Source organism: Macrobrachium rosenbergii, chromosome 6, assembly GCF_040412425.1.
Source record: "Macrobrachium rosenbergii isolate ZJJX-2024 chromosome 6, ASM4041242v1, whole genome shotgun sequence".
NCBI classification, from domain to species: domain Eukaryota; kingdom Metazoa; phylum Arthropoda; class Malacostraca; order Decapoda; family Palaemonidae; genus Macrobrachium; species Macrobrachium rosenbergii.
This window is the reverse complement of record NC_089746.1, coordinates 23124702-23143801: the sequence shown is the minus strand read 5'-3', so window position 1 is coordinate 23143801 and position 19100 is coordinate 23124702. Positions and strand designations below refer to the sequence as shown.

The following is a 19100-nucleotide window of genomic DNA, read 5'->3' as shown; positions in this document are numbered from 1 at the left end:
GCTTAATTCTTTGTGTTTTCATTTTGGGTATTTTGTTATGATTACCTAATTACAGTAAGTACTTGTGATCTTTAAATAGATGAAACTCAGCCTTTGCTGAGATAGCTAATCCTATGAGTTATAACCGTTGCTAAGTAACCAATTGGTTCTTAGCTACGTAAAATAAGTCAAATCCTTCGGGCCAGCCCTAGGAGAGCTGTTAATCAGCTCAGTGGTCTGGTTAAACTAAGGTATACTTAACTTTTATGAGTTATAACATGAAATTTGATAAAATGAGTGGAAATATATACATAAAGAACCTTACATTTGCCAGAACCTAATAATAAACATAACATCAAATGTAAGAGAAATTGATTAGGTTTGTTAATAAACTTACAGAAATGCAGTAAAATTTGTACTAACTTACAGAAATGCAGTAAAATTTGTACTGCACATTAGTAGCCTACATAAACTAAATGTGTACTGTTTTTGTACAGTGTCTACAACACCAGGTTAATAAATCTATCTGGCATATTGCACCAGCAACATACTAGGCTTATACCATACCTCTACATTTCCCTACAATAACATGAAAAAGTTTACTTAATATTTTATAGAATAAATATGTACTGTATACACAAAACCTGTATGTGTGACTATGTGTGTATTTGGGTGTGTGAATGTGTGTAGCCTATGTATCTGTCTGCATTGCTGCAGTAGTAACTTCTAAAAAAAACTTCACTCAATGCCTACAGGAGGTAAAGGTGCAGGGTGTGTGGGTTGCTGTGGAACGTGATGATGTATGTCTGTTTCAAATCCCATCTAGATTGGCAGGGACCTAGGATGTCCGCTAATAATTGAAGTACATACAGATACCAGTTCTGTACAGTTGAGCAACAAGCATCATCTGGGCATGTTAAGAGGCTCAGATTTTCACTAGCAACTCCCTGATCAAATCCACTTAGGATACTTACACAGGCCAATATATCCTGTTCTGTTTAGATATTTATGCTTCATCCGAAGGGTAAGATATTTCAGTATTGTTTCATTTGTCTCAGCCTAGCAACTGCTCTTCAGGTCTTCAACTGGAACTTGGCTCCAGGAGCATTCTGAATATGTTAGGGAAATACATTGGAAGTTCTGCTGGTAGCTGTGGATACTATAACAGGACTGTGGGAAAATTGGGTCTCTTTCAGGAACCCAGGGCCTAGTACCTGGGGCAGCAGCTCGGTTGGAGGAAATCAGCTTTTTTTCCATCCTGAAGAGTAAAGTGTCTGGTAATGGACGTTAACACTGACAGCACTAGCGGGTCATTCAGCAGACATGATCTTGAGGTCCTTTCTTTGATCCAGGAGTATCAGCATCAGCCAGGTCTTCTAGCCCATGGGTAGTAGTCTCTGACAGGATAGCTGCCATCCATGGAAAGACTGGTGCTGCAGGATCTTGTCCCTGAGGTTGCAACTTATAAAGTATTGCTCATCTGTTGCTCTCTCATATGCTCACCCTGTTGCCATCTCAGAAATAAGTCTGTTCATTCTCCAAAATTGGTAGGACTAATGGCTCATTAATTTTGTGTTTTACAGTCATTTATACACTAGGTAAGAAAAGTTTTTCTTTGGTTAGCAGGTAATAAGGACCTGGTCAGAAGTAGACAGGACATAGCACATCAACCTGCAGAAATTGATGTTGGTGGTCTTGTTTCTCAAACTGTTATTCTTACTGGAAAATTTTGCAGACAACTCCACTTTCCTCAAGAATCAGGAAGGAACTTGTGTTTCAGATGATAGTGAAGCCTTCAACTGGGCACAGCCCAATAGAATTGAGATTTTTTCAAGTTTTCCTGTAGGAGGATGAAACTTATCATGATAAACCTCATTAGCCTAGAAGCTCGGCTCTTTGATTTAAAGTTGAGATTGCCTTGATGTGATCCACTTTCCTCCATTCAGTTGAATCATTCAGATGCTAATGAAGTTCAGAGCCTCTGACCGTATACAATAGTGCAGGTTGTTCTACTGTGGGTTCAGCAGGATTGATAGGACAACTTCTAGCAGCTGCTCTTCCAAAGTTATTTATCCATTCCATTCAACACCTCTTTCCCTGTGACTGTGGTCTTCATCAGGTTTCAGGGGGTGTAGAACAGTCCTATCTCAGGTATTAGCAACACCACTGACTGAAAGTCACTATCTATGGCCCTCAGAAATCCCATCTGGCATTTCATGAAAGGCTTCCTCATTGGACAATTTAGCTCCCCTCGGAACCTTTTTTGAGGCTCTCAGTCTCACCAATGATGTTAATAAGTTGGTTAGAAGGTAGTTCTACTGCCCTTTTTCCATGAAGGCAGGTTCCTATTACCATAGCTGTTGCAACTTTGAGGTATGAGAACGAGCAGTCAAAATTTTTTTCGTTCTAGCTTTGTTGCCAAGGTCCAGACAACCAGTTGTCATAAAGGTACCCATACCCTACTTGCCAGTGCAGCCTCATTGTTTTTTTTTATGCAGAGGCTTTTCTTTGCCCATTGAGGGTTTTTCATTACATTAGAGTATTACAATGATTCTTAGAGACCATTGTGGAGATTAATCTTACCTCCATTAGTTGTGTATTGGGGAAACGTGTTGAGAAACAATAGCATTGATATGACCTAGCTGTAAAATATTGTTTTATATAAGTAACTTACCGAATAATTACACAGCTATTGTTTCTACTTTACGTGGCAGCTCAAAATTTAAAATTCACGGTAGCGCTCGTTTGTTAAGGTGTGGTTATACTGCCCCGACCACTTTCGGGGAAGGATAGGCACAACACAGCTAAAGAGCTCAGTTCATTTCTGCCAGTTAATGACTGAACTCTTGGTCATAAGCAGCTCGGAATTTGTTCTTTTTCACCGGACGACTGCCGTTATCCTTCATTTGGTGAAGTACAGGCAGTCCCCGGTTTACGATGGGTCCAGCTTACAACGTTCCGAGGTTACGACGCTTTTCAAATATATTCATCAGAAATTATTTCCCGGTTTATGACGCATGTTCCAGGGTTACGACGCATCGTACGCTGATCCGACGGAAGAAATATGGCTCCAAAACGACAGGATAATCAAAATTTGGAGGGTTTTTTTTATGAAAAACTCAATAAAAATGCAGTTTACATCGTTTTCATTACACCCAAAGCGTTAAAAGTAAGGTTTTCTTGGGATTTTTTTAGGCTTACGACGATTTTCGGTTTACGACGGGTGTAAAAACGGAACCCCCGTCGTAAACCGGGGACTGCCTGTACTTGTTCTTTTTGGTAGAGCAGTCCTGTTAATTAGCTTAGCTAATTCAGACTTCTCTTTTGTGACTTTCCGATTTTGACTTATTAATTAATCATGTCAGTTTCTAGCCTTTCTAGTACAGTATAAGGTATTGTAGTAAGGGCTGTAAGAATAGGTTGACTTCAGCCAACTATGACAATCATACTGTTTGTAGTTGGTGCAGGGAACAAGTTTGCTCTCCTGAATTTTGCTGTGATGAGTGTAGAGACTGGGATAAGGGGAAGTGAAAGACTTTATGCATACTTAAACAAATTACAGTGTGACAGAATTAGGAAAGCTACTGCTAGGGCTAAAGCGAAGGCTTCCGCTAGTCAGGCTTAGTCTTTGGGGGTTGATGGGACTCCTTTACCTATTCATGCAACACCTGGAACTGCTTTTTCCCCCCTATCTCAAGTCCTCCGACTTTCCCTACAACTCCAATCCCTGGCTCTCATTCTTCTGATCCCAACACCATTGCCAGCCTAGAAGCATGTGTGGACAAGAAATTTGATTTATTGGTGAACACTGTTTCCCAAATTGGGATTTCTGTGCATGTCCTTATGGACAAATTCAACAGTGTGAGTGCACTGTCAGTGGAGGGGGCAGCTACTCGTCCCACCGATGCTCCTAGACCAAGGTCCCTGCTAAACTCCCCTTGCTCACCTGGGAGGAAGCAAACTGGCAGTCCAAGGGAGGTTGGTGGGGTTTGCCCACGAGTAGTCGTCGCCTCATCCAAGCCTGTTGTCGACCCGTACCAGGTCTCGGAGGATCGCCGTTGAAAAGGCATCTGAATAGACATACATGCTTTATCTTCTAGTGGCTTGGACTCTGGCACTCATAAGCGTGGTCAGCGATTTGCCAGTGTTTCAAGACCATTGAAAAGGTCTGGCGTCCGATGGACGAGGACGTTCCCCCGTTTTGTAAGCAAGCATTGGATAGGGCTTGTAGTTCTCTGCCCTCTTGTAGTTTTTGGGAGTCTCCTCAAGCTTCTCGGTCCCTTTCAATGGACATCGAGCACCATAAAGTACAGGTAGTCGTCGACTTACGACGGCATTAGGTTCTGACAGAGTGGTCAGAAGTCGATCTCGTCGTAAGTCAACCAACCACATATGTACATGTATTCTGTACCTACCGTATATTATCCATCATATATCATAAGTATGACTAGCCTACATATACATTTTATATTATCCAAAAAATGTGCATGTATAGTACCTATTTTTACGTTTAGCATATGAAATCTTATCATGCTTGAACTCCTTGATTAATACTTACTTTTATTACTGTATTTAACATTTTTATTGTAGGCATTCAAGCCATCTGTCTGGTCTGTTTACATTTTCTTATCCGCCATTTGCATTGCCAATCGGCTACACGTATGACGTATTATTTACTTTTGTTTATTTATAGGTTTGAATTAAATACATACCGTATTTGTGGCGTATAAGACGCACTTTTTAAAAAAATGGCCTAAAAATCCCCTGCGTCCCTATGTACATAATGTAGGCTCAAAATTTAAGAATTTTGGTGGAAATTATACATGAAACGTCACGTAGATGTTGTAGCCTAGTGTAAAATTCGGTGTTATCCTAATAACCTATTAAAAAACAAAGTTTATTATAATTATTTATCATTATCACAATTACCATCACCGTAATTACTACTGCTAGTATTATAATCAATATCTACGTTGTTATTATCAATATTTTCATTAAAATGTTAATATCATTATCGTAGTCTACAGCGGATCGCCGCATTCCACATTTATAGATATAAACAGTACGTGTGCTGCCACCTATTGGTGATTATCTCGAGAGCTTTACGGATAACAAGGCTTCGTTCAGTTGGTAATTGGCAATTCCTGCTAACATTCTCTTTACGCATAACAACATGGCTTCGATCAATTGGTGGTTGACAATTCCTGCTACCATTCTCTTTAGGCATAATAACAAGGCTTCGTTGAGTTGATACTTCGTAACTCGTGCTAGCATTCTCTTTTAAGAATAATAACATGGCTTTGTTCAGTTGCTCACAAGACTCGAGCTGTTACATAGGAAACACTTTTATTTATTGAATTTTACCCCTTGATTGCATACTTTTATAATATATAATGGATATATATAACATATATTACCGTAGGTAACATCTTTATTAATGTTTTTGTTGATTCTGGCGGTAAGAAACAATGTTTACAAATGAATGTGTTGCGATCTATTGGTAAACCTATGAGGTAGCTTTCAGCAGCAGACGAAACATTCGATCGTAGTAAATGGCTGATTGTATAATACATATTTTGATAAATATAAATATGGTAAATAACTTCTTTATTAATGTTTTTTGTTGATTCTGTTGGTAAGAAACAATATGCATATGATAACCTAATACTACAGTTTTACTTACCAAAATCATATGAGCATAGGCTAGGAAACCTTATTTTTTTCCCTCAGTGTCCTGCTGAAATTGGGGTGCGTCCTATGCAGACATGCTTATTATAAGCCATCAAATACGGTAATTTGTTATTACTGTACATTTGATTTATTTGCAAAAATAGAAATACAAAATACATTACAAAAATATGAATCTTTTACCATTTTGAACAACACAAACACACTATGTTGCCGGAAAGCTGAGCATCTCTCGGATATGAGTGCGCTGCGGTAGCGGGAAAAAAGTATCGACGCTGAAGGCGCTTCGACGTATTTTAGCAAAATATAAAATTAAATATTATTATATATATTATATTGTCGTAGCCGTCGTAAAGTCGGTCAGTCGTAGTCGCATAGGTCGTAAGTCAACGACTACCTGTACCTGTATGTAAGAAAGTGTCCGTTAGTCCAGTGTATGGTTATCCAGTGTCCGAACGCCCAGAGTCCAAGAGAGTAATGCCCGGTTGTGAGAAATCAGTGTCCGAGTGACACTCGTTGGAGCGTCCGTTGTCCGCGCGTCCAACAAGTGGACGGCCAGTGTTCATGTGTTCCAAGAGCAATCGTGTTTTGTTAGAACGTTCTGTGCTTGGACATCAAGTGTCCAAGTATCTGCCTTGTGGACACCTAGCTTCCAAGCATCCTCCTTTTGGGAGCATAGTGTCCGAATTGCAGACTTCAGATCTGTCTGCCAGATCAGAGAGCGGACATCCAGGGACCAAGCGTCCAGTGTTAGTGGGCGCCAGTGTTGATGTTTGTCCGCCTTTCAGCATCCATCCGGCGCCACAGGTGGGACTTGCTGTCTCTGGTGTGACTCATGCCGATCCCCTTGCGGTTCAGGATCCTTCCCTAGTCCCTATTCATTGACATTTAGATAACTTCTTGAACCTGCTGCAGAACCCATCTACAACCAATCAAGCGCCTTCAGATCCTCCAATTTCTTCTGAAGAGGAACCTGTAGAGGAGGATGATCCTACATCGAACCACGCAGCCCTGTTACGGTTCTTCCTGGTATGCTACCCAGACTTCTTTTCTCTAGCCACCCCTTCTTCTCCAGGTTTGGCGTTTACGATGCAACAACCGTTAGGAGCAGCAGAATTCCCGCGTATGGTTGTGTCCTCCTCCAGTAAAGCTTTCACACATATCACCATATGGTTGTCAGAGAAGAGAGACATTGGTAAAGCTGCGTTCTGTGCGCCTCCTTCTCATGTGATACGTCAAAAGTATCTGTCCTATTCCACTGGGGAAGTTCCATCCTTGGGAGTTTCTGCCTCCTCTCAAGGGGACTTCTCCAGTCTCATTGACGCTACTCGTTGGTCAGCTTTCTCGTCCGCCTGGATTTTGTTTACCTCATCGGAACTGAACCGTTTGCCGAAAGATATTTTTAAGGTTTTCTAGGTTCTGAGTTTCCTCGATTGGACCGTTGGTGTGCTAGCGAAGAAGATCGAAGACTGCGCATCATTTCAAGAGAATTTTGCTTTGGACTGGCTGGGGGTTCTGGCTTGCACAGATCGTGCAGTAAGGGACAGGGACAGTGCCAATGAACTAGCCACCATTTCCACTACTGGTGTACTGAAGAAACGAGACTTATGGTGCTCGTTCATCTCTAAGGGGGTCACTCCTTTTCAACGTTCTTCCCTTTTGTTTGCTCCCTTGGACAGCAACAGCTTATTTCCTCAGGAGACTTTAGAACGGGTGGCAGGAGAATTGCAGAAGAAATCCCCCCAAGATTTACTCGCTCAGTCCACCAAGAGGACTAGGATCTCGACACGTCCTTCTTCCACTGCAGTTCCTCTGACCAGAACTACTTTTCCATTCCCTCAGCAACCCTTTCAAGGGAGTAGACGTTGCGTCCAGTCCCGTCTGAGAACCAATTTGCATCCAGTGCGACCCAGCAAACAACCCTCTAGTAAAACCACCTCTCGCAAGTGAGCTACCTGTCCTCAGTGCTCCAATGGTAGCAAGACTACTACTTTTTTGGAACAGTTGGGAATCAAGGAAAGTAGATCCTTGTTGCTTCAAGTCTTGAAAGAGGACTACTCTGTCCCCATCAGGGGGAAACCTCCCTTAGTAACCTCTCCCATCAAGTTGACAGCCTACTCTGTAGGCTCAGAGAGGATTTCAGCCGTCTCGAGAAGTTTCGGCTCTGCTCGATAAACAGGCAGTGGAGAAAGTCGACGACACGAGCACAGAGGCCTTTTACAACTGCCTCTTCGTAGTCCCCAAGTCATCCAGGGGATGGAGACCTGCCCTGGACGTCAGTGTTCTGAACTTCTTTGTCCAAGCTACGAATTCAAGATGGAAACAAATCAATCGGTCCTGTCAGCCATCCATCGGGGATTGGATGGTTGGCAATAGATATGGAGGGCGCTTATTTCCACATTCCAGTTCACCAGGATTCCAGGACGTATCTGAGATTCGTGTTCCAGGACGGTCTTTCAGTTTTGGGCCTTGTGCTTCAGCCTTTCCATGGCACCTCAAGTTTTCACCAGAGTTCTCGCTCCTTCAGCGAAGTGGCTACACCTTATAGGAATCAGCGTGCCCTTATATCTGGACGATTGGCTCCTATCTCCCCTTCAGAAGCCCAATGCACGGAAGACCTTCAGAAGACCCTTCAACTTGCACAAGACCTAGGATTGCTGATAAACTTCAAGAAATCACAATTAATCCCCACACAGTCGATTCTTTATTTGGGGATAGTGATAGATTCTCTGAATTTTCGGGCTTTTCCATCCCAACAAAGGATTCGCAACTGCATTTTGAAAGTTCAAGAATTCATGTCTCTTCTGTCCTGCTTGGACAATGCTTGGATGAGCCTTGTGGGAACTCTGTCATCAACTGAGAAGTTTGTACCTCTGGGCAGCCTACACATCAGACCCCTTCAGTTCTATCTCAAAGCCAACTGGTGGAGAAAGATATTTCCAGATTTGTTCATCTTCAGAATCACCCCTGAAATCAAGGAGAACCTTCGGTGGTGGCTGGCAGGGGACAGATTAGCAACAGGGGTGTCACTGTCTCCTGCAAACTGGTTCTACCGACGGAGTGGACACTCAATCCACAGGTGTGCACCAACCTCTGGAAACGGTGGGGAAAGCTGACAGTAGACCTGTTTGCAACGTCAAGAAACCACTGTCTCCCTCTGTACTGTTCCCTGACTCCAGATCTGCAAGCGTAGGCGACAGATGCCATGTTGCAAGATTGGACGGGTCTCGACGTCTTCGCCTTTCCTCCCTTTAACATGGCAAGAGAAGTGTTGAGGAAGTTCAACACCCACAGCAGTGTATCAGTGACCCTAGTGGCTCCCTTTTGGCCACACAAGGAGTGGTTCCCAGACCTTCTAAGCCTACTAGTAGACTATCCAAGGCTTCTACCTCAGAAGAGAAATCTTCTCAGGCAGCCCCATTTTCTTTGTTTTCATTGAGGCTTATCCACTCTCGCTCTGACAGGCTTCAGACTGTCAGGGAGCTTGTCAGAGCAAAAGGGTTTTCAAGGAAGGCTGCAGAAGCTATTGCAGGATGTAGGCGATGATCTTCTGCTGCAGTCTACCAATTGAAGTGGACAGTCTTTCGGAGCTGGTGTTGAGACAGAAATATATCCTCTGCTCAAACGACTGTAACTCAGATCGCAGATTTTTTGCTGTTCCTCAGATCCTTAAAAAGTCTAGCCACATCAACCATCAAGGGATACAGATCTATGTTGAATTCTGTCTTCAGGCACAGAGGAATAGATCTTGCATTAAACCAGGACTTCAGTGATTTAATAAAGTCCCTGAATACTACTAAGCAAGATAGAAGCCCGGATCCAGCGTGGAATTTGGATATTGTCCTCAAATGGCTTTCAGGCCCTCCCTTTGAACCTCTAGAATCCTCCTCTCTTAAAAATCTGACAAGAAAGACGCTTTTTCTTATGACCTTAGAAATGGCGAAGAGGGTTAGCGAGCTACATGCCTTTGATAAGAGAGTAGGCTTCTCGCAAGGTGATGCTACCTGCTCCCTGACCTTAGGTTTTATGGCGAAGAACAAAGACCCCTCTAATCCCTGGCCACGCTCCTTTACAGTCAAGAGCCTGGCTAATATTCTAGGTCAAGCAGATCAAGATAGACTCCTCTGCCCAGTTTGTTCTCTTCGTGAGTATTTACAAAGAACCAAAGAAGTTAGAGGCCCTTCTCCAAATCTATGGTGTTCACTTAAAAATCCCAGTCAGCCATCATCCAAGAATGCCTTAACACGCTTTAAGAACTGTGATTTCTGAATCACACACCAAGATCCAGGAGGATGTTTTTCCTTTATACAAGGTCAAAGCACATGAAATTAGAGCAGTAGCGACTTCCTTGGCCTTCAAGTGCAATCTATCACTGTCTTCTCCTACAATCCACATATTGGAGATGCAAATCAGTTTTTGCAATGTTCTACCTGCGTGACGTGGAAACAACTTACAAAAATTGCAGTACTCTAGGCCTGTTTTTCGCAGCTGGCATGGTGTGGGGTGAAGAGGGATAGGAGGAATTTCTTGTTTTTTCCTCTGTCCACTCTCCTTGAATGAGGATTGGTGTTTTCTTGGGAAGCCTGATTGGTACTGTGTTGTGAGTACCATCAGTTGGTTTGATTTTGTAACAAGTTTGTGGTGTAGGTTTTAAAATTCTGATCATATTTTGTACTGCACCCAGAGCAAGGGCACACGCACATTTTGATGTGGAGTGTTAGCTTTGGCGACCTGCGATTAACTTCTACATTGCAAAGCACCCACTGAAGTAGAGGCAACTCTTGTCTCTACCGCCATGCGACTACAGGTCGAGAGGAGCTCCGACCAGAGGCAGTACCCACCTGCCGTAGCTCCCTCACCAGGTAAGGTTACAACAAGCATTTCATGATGCTAGCTAAATATGACATTTTTATAATAAAATAAGATTTTATATCATACTTACCTGTTGTTTACATATAGCTGTAATTCTCGATCTCGACAGAAAAAAATTCAAAACTGGCGGTCCCGCTAATATATGGTGGTCAGGTGATTTAATTACTCCCGCCTCTGCACCGTGCCTGGATCCATTTCATCAACAACTAATCATATTTTCTATGTCCCCTTGTCCTCAAGTGGAGCGGGTGGGAATGTGTTTAGGAGTATGTAAACAACAGGTAAGTATGATATAAAATCTTATTTTATTATAAAAATGTCATTTATACATGAAATCCAGCCTGTTGTTTGCACATATAGCTGATTGCCACATTGAGAAGTGTGGGGCATGGACACAGCTGTAAGTGCGTTAAAATGGAAAACCGATCATCAGGCTAAGAAAAAACGCCTTAACTTTGGATCCTACCAAGTTAAGGGCAGTTGCTTCTCGGTTACCGCCTCTGTAACCTGCCATCCTTAGTGCAACTGCAATGAGTACCTGTGAGACTTGTGCCGTTGGCGGCAGAAAGGTCTGGCCCAGCCGCCCGACACACAATCAACCAAAGCATATAATGCCCCTGCTCAGGCTTAGTACTCAAAGCATCCACCATCATATCACCCAACCATAAAAACTCACACCAACCTAATATTAAAATTAGACCTACTAGGCCATCTAACCTCTTAGGCTCCAGTAGTTCACCAAAAAGAAATAAACTTCTGCACCCAAGGAACCTAAGGAGAGGATCTAGAGCCTGGTTTCCTTGCTCATCACCGTGTCAGATTTAAATAAAGGGGCCCAACGTATCAGTCTTCATATGTGCTCGATCTGTCTCAGATAATGCGAGGCAAAAACAGGATTAACAACATCTCCAATAAGTTGGAAACTAGAATCCTTTAAAGCCATGTTCTTCTTGAAGGCTAAAGAAGGTAATAGCCCTAATTTCATGAGGCCTCACTTTAACTAAGGGGAAATCCACATCCCTTAATTCCTTGTGTGCCTCCTGAATCAGTTCTTTCAAAAGGACAACCATTTATTAGAGGGTTCTTAAGTTCTTAGTTGAGCACCATAAAAAATCATGAGTTCCTCTTACACTTCTGGTCCTGTCTAGATATAGAATTTCAATGCTCTGACCGACAGAGAAGTCTCTCCGCTTTTTCCACTCACAGGATAGGCTAGGAATGGAAATTCCCTTGGCCATGGATTACTAGGGTTTTCGTTTTAGCTAGGAAACCCAAGGTGAAGGAATTACAGCCTATCCACAAAAACTACAACTCTTTGTCCAGAGAGGATGATCCCACTACTTCTCTCTTTGCCGAGGCCAGTGCCAAGAGAAAGAGAGCTTTCTTAGTTAGATTCCTTAACGAGCAGGAACTCAAAGGCTCAAAAAGACTGGAGGTAAGCCACTCTTAGCACCACACATCCAAATTCCAATGCGGTACACTCTAAGAGATTTTGCCTTTAGTGGTGGTGCAAAGGACATGAGTTCTGCACATCTTTAGTCCGAGAAAGGTCACTTATTCCTGAAACTGTCAGCCAGCATACTCCTATACCTCTTAATCGCGACAGCCAATTTTCTCCTGTGCAGAAACAAAAGAAAATCCGCCACCCGGTTGGAGTTTAGAAGTGGAAGACACTCCAGACTCGAGCACCACCCCCGAAGCGCTCACTTTTGGCTTGATAGACCTTTGTAGATGAGGGCCTTGGTTGATCTAGCCATTGCCTGGCGCCACTCTTTTCTAGGAGAAGCCTCCTCCTGGGGAGTTCGAGAGTCGAACCTGTCAGATTTAGATCTGACGGGCCCAGTGGAAACTTTCATGTGCAACTGGCACATGAAGGTCTGGTCTAAATGGCAACCTCCTGGGCCAACGACTACTTTCTCCTCCAGTAGCTCTGGAAAACCATGATCTTCCTCCTGGCCACCATGGAGCTATAAGGATCATTGACACACCTTTGTGTGCTCGAAACTTTTTCAGGACTTCTCCCAGCATCCTGAAGGGAGGGAATGCATAAAGGAAGAGACCCGACCAGTCCAGGAGCATGGCATCCACCGCTAATGCTTCTGGGTCTGGAACAGGAGAGTAAAAAGAGAGGTAGTCTGCGTGTTTTCCCATATGAACAGGTCTACATGGGAGTTCCCCAAACCTTCCACAGGCCTCGGCAGACTTTCTGGTGGAGGTCCATCTCATCGGAATGACCGAGTGACCTGCTGAGGATATCCGGCTTCGCGCTTATATTCTGGATGAAGCAAACATTAGCTCTATGTTCTTGGTTGCTACCACAAAAGCAGGTCTTTTGCGATCTCGAACAGAGAGAAGTGGAGTGAGTGTTTCCTGTTTCTTCAATGCATTTTTGTGAGCTGTGGAGTTGTCCGTGCGCACTAATATCTTTTTGTTTTCCACCAGAAGCAACGTAAATGTTCCAAGGCTAGATGTACTGTCTCTCAACTCTCTTTCTCGCATTTATGCCAGTCTCATGGGATGAAGACCAATTGTCGACACTTGAAGATCCTCAATGTTGCTCCTCAACCCTCGCCTGGAAGCTGGCCGGAGAACAACATCAGTCTGGGTTCCTCTTAATCCAGTGACAAACCTCGACTGGTTTGCCCTCTGCTCTGCTCCTCACCACGACAGGTCTTGCTTTACTTGAGTGGATAGAGGAAAAACAAACGAATCCGTGTCTTTCTTCCTGTTCCAGATCTGCTGTAGGAAGAACTGAAGAGGTCTCATGTGTAGCCTCCCCAGACTGACGAACATCTCTAGCGATGAGAGGGTGCCTAAAAGGCTCATCCATTCCTTGGCAGAACAAGTCTTGGCTGCCATCAGGTATCTCACTTTCAGCAGGCATTTCTCGATCCTTGAGATCGCCGAAAACTGAAAAGAACTGAGTTCATCCGAACTCCCAAATAAGTCAAGTCTTGAGATGGAGAGAGTTGTGACTTTGGAAGATTTACTATGAGTCCCAATTCGTCGGTAAGAGAAAGGGTCCTTTGTAGGTCCTTCATGCATTGGCCTTTTGACGGAGACCGGATCAGCCAGTCGTCGAGGTAAAGGGAAATGTGAATTCCCTCTAAGTGAAGCCATTTCGCAATTGGAGCCATCGCCCTTGTAAAACTTTGTGGGGCTGTTGATAGGCCAAGCAAAGAGCCCTGGAATTGAAAAGCCCCTGCCTCTGAACACAAACCGTAGGGAATTTCCCCTTTTGATCTCGGATGGACAGGTACATGAAAGTATAAGGGCCCTGGAGATCGAGGGACACCATCCAGTCTCCTTCCTTCAGGAATTGATAACCGACTGTGTGGTTTCCACTTTGAATGGTGTTTGAAGCACAAATTTGTTCAGGGCGCCATTGCCGAGGACTGGTCTCCATCCTCCTGACGATTTTGGAACCAGAAACAGACGGTTGTAGAACCCTGGAGATGAAGGTTCGAGGATCAAGCTTATGGCTCCCTTTGAAGGAGGGAAGTAATCTCCTCCTCCAACACCACAAGTTTCTCTGAGTCCCTGGATGATACGCTGAAGTCTACTGGCTAAGACTCTTTAAAGGAGGACTCTCTGAGAAGGGAACACTTTCTCAGAACGCTGATCACCCAGGTTCTGCTCTGGCCTCCCAAACTTGCCAGAACGACTTTAGTCTGGCTCCGACTGCTGTAGCTGGGCGGACCTTGAACTCATCATGGTACCCCCAGCTTCTGGGGATGAGAAGAGAATTTTCCTCTCAGTTAACGGAAAAGGCCGAGAAGGAGCATCTGAGAAGGCCTAGAGGATACAGGGAAAGAAGGCCTGGGTACTACTGGAGAAGTCGAACTGTCTTTTCAAGAATGAGCCAGTAGGTCTTGAGTAGACTTCCGTGAGAGAGCCTCCGAAATTTCCCTAACTAACGTGGCGGGAAAAAGGGATTCCTTAAGCAAAGGAGCAAAAAGAGGAGCAGATTTCGTCTCTGGAGACTCCACACAAACTAAATCCAATGTGCTCTTCTCTTCTAAAATGTCGTAGCAGTCACGAGGCAATTTCTGACGCTCGCCATTCGTGATGATACGGCCTTCCGGTCCAGGCAGGCCAAATAGCACGAGATCTGTAGCAGTCTTGGGGAAGATCACAGACTTTCACTATCCTGCTCGCGCCCTACACCAGTCAATAAAAGAGCTGATCTCCTGTATCCCAAAGGAACCACCAGATGGTCAATTCAAGATCTAGTCGACTTTGGACTAAAAGAAAAAGCTGTTTGACGGCAGAATCCACAAGGCTGGAGAAATCCCTTGAGGAGGCAGAGTCTCCCAAGGAAAAAAGACTTCCTCAGTCTCACACTACCAACTAGTAGACTTGGAAAGACATGGTGTGGTGCCAAAGATGTTTCATCTCCGAGATCTTTCTTGTCAACCATCCTTGCTCCTCGAGAGCCTTTCAAACAGACAGGACCTCACAGCTTCAGAAATGAGGAAGGAGGTGTTTAAAATCCTTGGCAACCAAGTGAGTCGGAGACGAAGGGGAAGCTGGAGCAAAGTCTTTGAAATGTTTCTTTCAAAAAGTTGTAAGAGATGCTAAAGTTAATTAGGAGCAGACGAACATCATCTACTTCCAAACATCGGAAACTGGGGAGAGAATTTGAAGAGTTGAGTACCGGATAGAAACGCCTCGAGCCAACCGGCGTTATCCTCTTGAGAGTATCTGAACGCCACTGAGGCGCCAAGAGCTCCCACCACAAGCGCATCCAACATGAGCTTGAGAGGAGTCAGGCCTTAGAAGACTGAGCCAAAGAGGCGCCTAAAACTACTTGTAGCGCTTAGAAGCGCAAACATTGTGCAGTTTTGGAAACGTAGCGCTTGAGAGGCGCCAAGCGCCAAAGTAGCGTCGTGAGTGCGGCCAGTGCGGGCGGAAGTGGCGCCAGGAGCGCGAGCGGAAGCGGAGCCAGGCGCGCGAGCGGAAGCGGAGCCAGGCGCGCGAGCGGAAGCGGCGCCAGGTGCGTGAGCGGGAGCAGAGACCGGAGCCTCAGTTGCAGAAGGAACCTGAAGTGCTGGAGCTTTAAAACCTTCGAAAAGTCTCAAAATCTTGTCCAATTTGTCCTCTTGCGAAAGGGGGGCAGGAACCGGAGGCATAAAAGCCGACTTGGGATCCAACGGGAAGGAAGCCGCTACTTGCATGCTAACAGGAGGATCCGGCGCTCGCTTACGATCCGTAGAACGCACATCCGGACTGCCTGAAGAAGAAGAGATCTTCAGCTATCCTAAAAGCTACAAGTGACGGAAGAGGAGAACGCGGCGAAAGTTTCTGATAGGAACTTGACTTGGAGTGTTTCGCGCTTTCCTTCAGCGCTCATTAGACTCCCACTGCTTCCAACTCCTCCTAATCGAAACAGAAGCACAAGAAGACACCTCCGCATCGCTTACTATAGCGAGCTGCAACAGCCTGGGACGCAACAGGACTGTTAGAGGGAGAAATCAAGCCAGGAGCAGACCCCACTCGCCTCCCTTCTCGGCTTTCGGCATGTCTTCCTGAGCCCTGGGAGCCGGGATGAGGCCTCACCTAGAGAGCGAGGGGGACTAACAGTCACCTCCTCCACAACACTATCATCGCAACACTGATGTCTAGACATCGCACTCACATCCTGGCCAATCTTCTCATCGAGAGAAAAAGAGCCGCAATCTTACCATCACCCTGCCCGAAGGTCTGACACGGTAGTGGGTTCGAAACAACAGGATCCGGCAGGAATAGGAACAGGGAGGGTACAGGACAGAACAAGCTGCAATACTATCTACTCTGGGAGGGAACTTCTGGCCAAGCCTTACGTGTCTCTATCTTTACTTAATTTTGTCTGATATTTACCAACTTTTGCCAATCAACAGACAAAGACTATCATTCATCACATCTATCCAGATTCGCACAATTTCCTCTACAGTTAGAGCAAGAAGAGTGAGGGTCTATGTTAGACCGAGACATTCGGAAGTTTACAACCCTCAAGAATATCTAATTTGAGATCCTGAATCAGACATAACTAGAAAAATCTCAACCAAAGCCAAAAACAAGCCAGAACCGCTAACAAAAGTGGGTACTTCACCAAAGAAGAAACAAAAAAGCACCGATGAATTTCCCTGAAGAGGAGCAGACGAACAGTCGCGCCCCGATACAGAGAAAATATGATTAGTTGTTGATGGAAATGGATCTAGGCACCCCGGTAGAGGGCGGTAGTCGATCACCTGACCATATATTACGGGACCGCCAGTTTTGAATTTTCTGTCGAGATCGAGAATTACAGCTATATGTAAACAACAGGTAAGTTCATGTATAAAATTCCTATTTCAAATTCATCTCCATCCCCGAGTGTTTTTGAGTTGTTTTGTCCATGTATCCCACCTCCTGTGAATGTGGGATTCAGCTATGTAATTATTTGGTAATTTACTTATATAAAAATGACATTTTTATAATAAAATAAAGTTTTATAAATACTTACCAAATAATTACATGATCAGACCCCTCTCTCCTCCCCTCTCATGGACATAGAGCATAAATGAACTGAACTTTTTAGCTGTGTTGTACCAATCCTTCCCCAAAAGTAGGCGGGGCAGTATAACTACACCTTAAACAAACGAGCGCTACTGCAAATTTTAAATTTTGAGCTGCCGCGTAAAGTAGGAACAATAGCTATGTAATTATTTGGTAAGTGTATATTAAACTTTATTTTAATGTAAAAATGTCATATTGCAAAGATATAGGCTTATGTAGTTTCTGAGATGTAATCTGCACTTCAAAATATTGTATTCCAGCATTCAGTTATCTGGAGTAATGATATAGGGTCATTTTAATTCAAAATATTCCAGATCCAGAGGTGATGATGTTATACTGTATTTTCATGAATTCATTGTCAACATGTTTGTGTTTTTATGTTGTTGCAGTGTTTTGTTAAGGATTGTTTTGATTTAGGAAAACTGAAAATGTTTTGTTACTGATTACTTTTCAGGGTTGATACTTTTTTATTTTCATATCATCAGATCTTATTTTTGGCAAGGGGATAATTCCTTTTGTTTTGAAAATTTGCTTGATTATACAGTAAGGCCTTATTCATGAGTAATTTAGCAACCCTCTTTTTTCTAAGTGTACTTCAAATGCACAAATGGTTAATTAATCATTGCAGTGTCTATTATTTTTCTGTGCAATATTCAGTTGCAGTGTTAAAGCAATTTTGCTCTGCTGCATATCATTTATAAATCTTGTTTGTATATTAAAGCAGCTGTTTGTAGATTCTATCATAATAGTTTGGTATTTTATTTTTCAGGCAGGGATTGAGTTACCCCAGCAGCAGAATTTCAGTGGTGATTCTCAAGATTCTCGGGGCTATACAAGCATAAGTGTCCGAGAACCTCTAGCTGCCTTGAAAGCTCAAACTGCAGGTACTGCTGCAAGTCAGTCATCACAAGCAACCCAGCCTATGGAAGGAGAAGGGTAATTATGGCTATATTTTTCCCATGCTATAATTAAGGGACCAATACTGTGTCGCTACCTGACAGTGAAACACTTTGATTTATATACAATTAACAAGTTCTTGTGCCAGGTCATTTGGTTTTGTTTTAAAATTAAAATCGGTTTTTATTTATTATTAGTTGTCTTTAAAGGGTTTTTTAAAACAATCCTTCATTATTTTATTGTAGTTTAATCAGAACATTAAGCCCCATTTCCTAGCTCATAGGCTTGCTGACAAGGCTTTGTTTATGAGGGGTGAAAGTTAGAGCAAGACAGCATTAAAAGAAGTTAGATAGCTAAGTGGGAAGCTGCTAAGGGTAAAAATGAAAAGTAGTACAGAAAACTAGAATTTGGTATTTAATATTGTGTGTGCTGTTACTTCCAATGAAAGTATGATTATGCAGACCTGTTTATTATGCATTTTTTCATATTTACAGATACTATATGACTGTCTCTGATGACTCAGCTGATGAAATGTATGCATGCATTTATGAGGGTACAAGAGGAGTTGGCAGTGAAACATATGCACAGATAGAGCCTAGATCAACACCTCCACCACCCCCACCTCAAATGCCTAGTCCTCCCCATGCTCCATCTACCCCATCGCCACTCTCAGCAAGAGGTGGTTCTCAACCTCCACCAGCTCCACCAAGTGTAGATAGCCTGCGTCATGTCGTACATTCCAGGCAAGGTAAGTTAGCCATGGCTTTCATTTTGAGGGTCCACTGCATTAATGACAAATATTAATCTATTTAGTAACACTAAATAACTTTGATTTGAACATACAAAGAATGTCTTTTTATTGCTGTTTCCCTGAGGTAAATTACACTTGCAAGGCAATGCAGATTTAATGACAAGTAAATGTGAATGATATTAATGCAGACAGCTGTGAATCTTACAGAAGGGTCTGGAAATGTGGAATGATTTTTAAGTTTATTCAGGAATGACATAAGTTCTAATATTGGGAATGTGCTGGTGTATAAGAAAATATTTGAGTCTGTACAACCAACAAAACATCTCATTCTCATGCTACGGTAAAACAATTTTGATTTTACATTTGATAATGCCTG

General features: G+C 43.4%; 2 protein-coding genes across 3 annotated transcripts in view; one reads left to right on the top strand and one right to left on the bottom strand.

The window, feature by feature from the left end:
- Positions 1–19100, bottom strand: part of Tbca (Tubulin binding cofactor A) — a 258271-nt gene that overhangs the window by 179942 nt on the left and 59229 nt on the right. The window lies entirely within an intron of this gene.
- Positions 1–19100, top strand: part of LOC136839313 (nascent polypeptide-associated complex subunit alpha, muscle-specific form) — a 69432-nt gene that overhangs the window by 10405 nt on the left and 39927 nt on the right. For both annotated transcript variants that reach the window (XM_067105186.1, XM_067105185.1), the window contains exons 8-9: positions 17846–18012; positions 18468–18721. In XM_067105186.1, coding sequence (XP_066961287.1) covers positions 17846–18012; positions 18468–18721 — 421 coding nt within the window. The remainder of the gene's footprint in view (positions 1–17845; positions 18013–18467; positions 18722–19100) is intronic.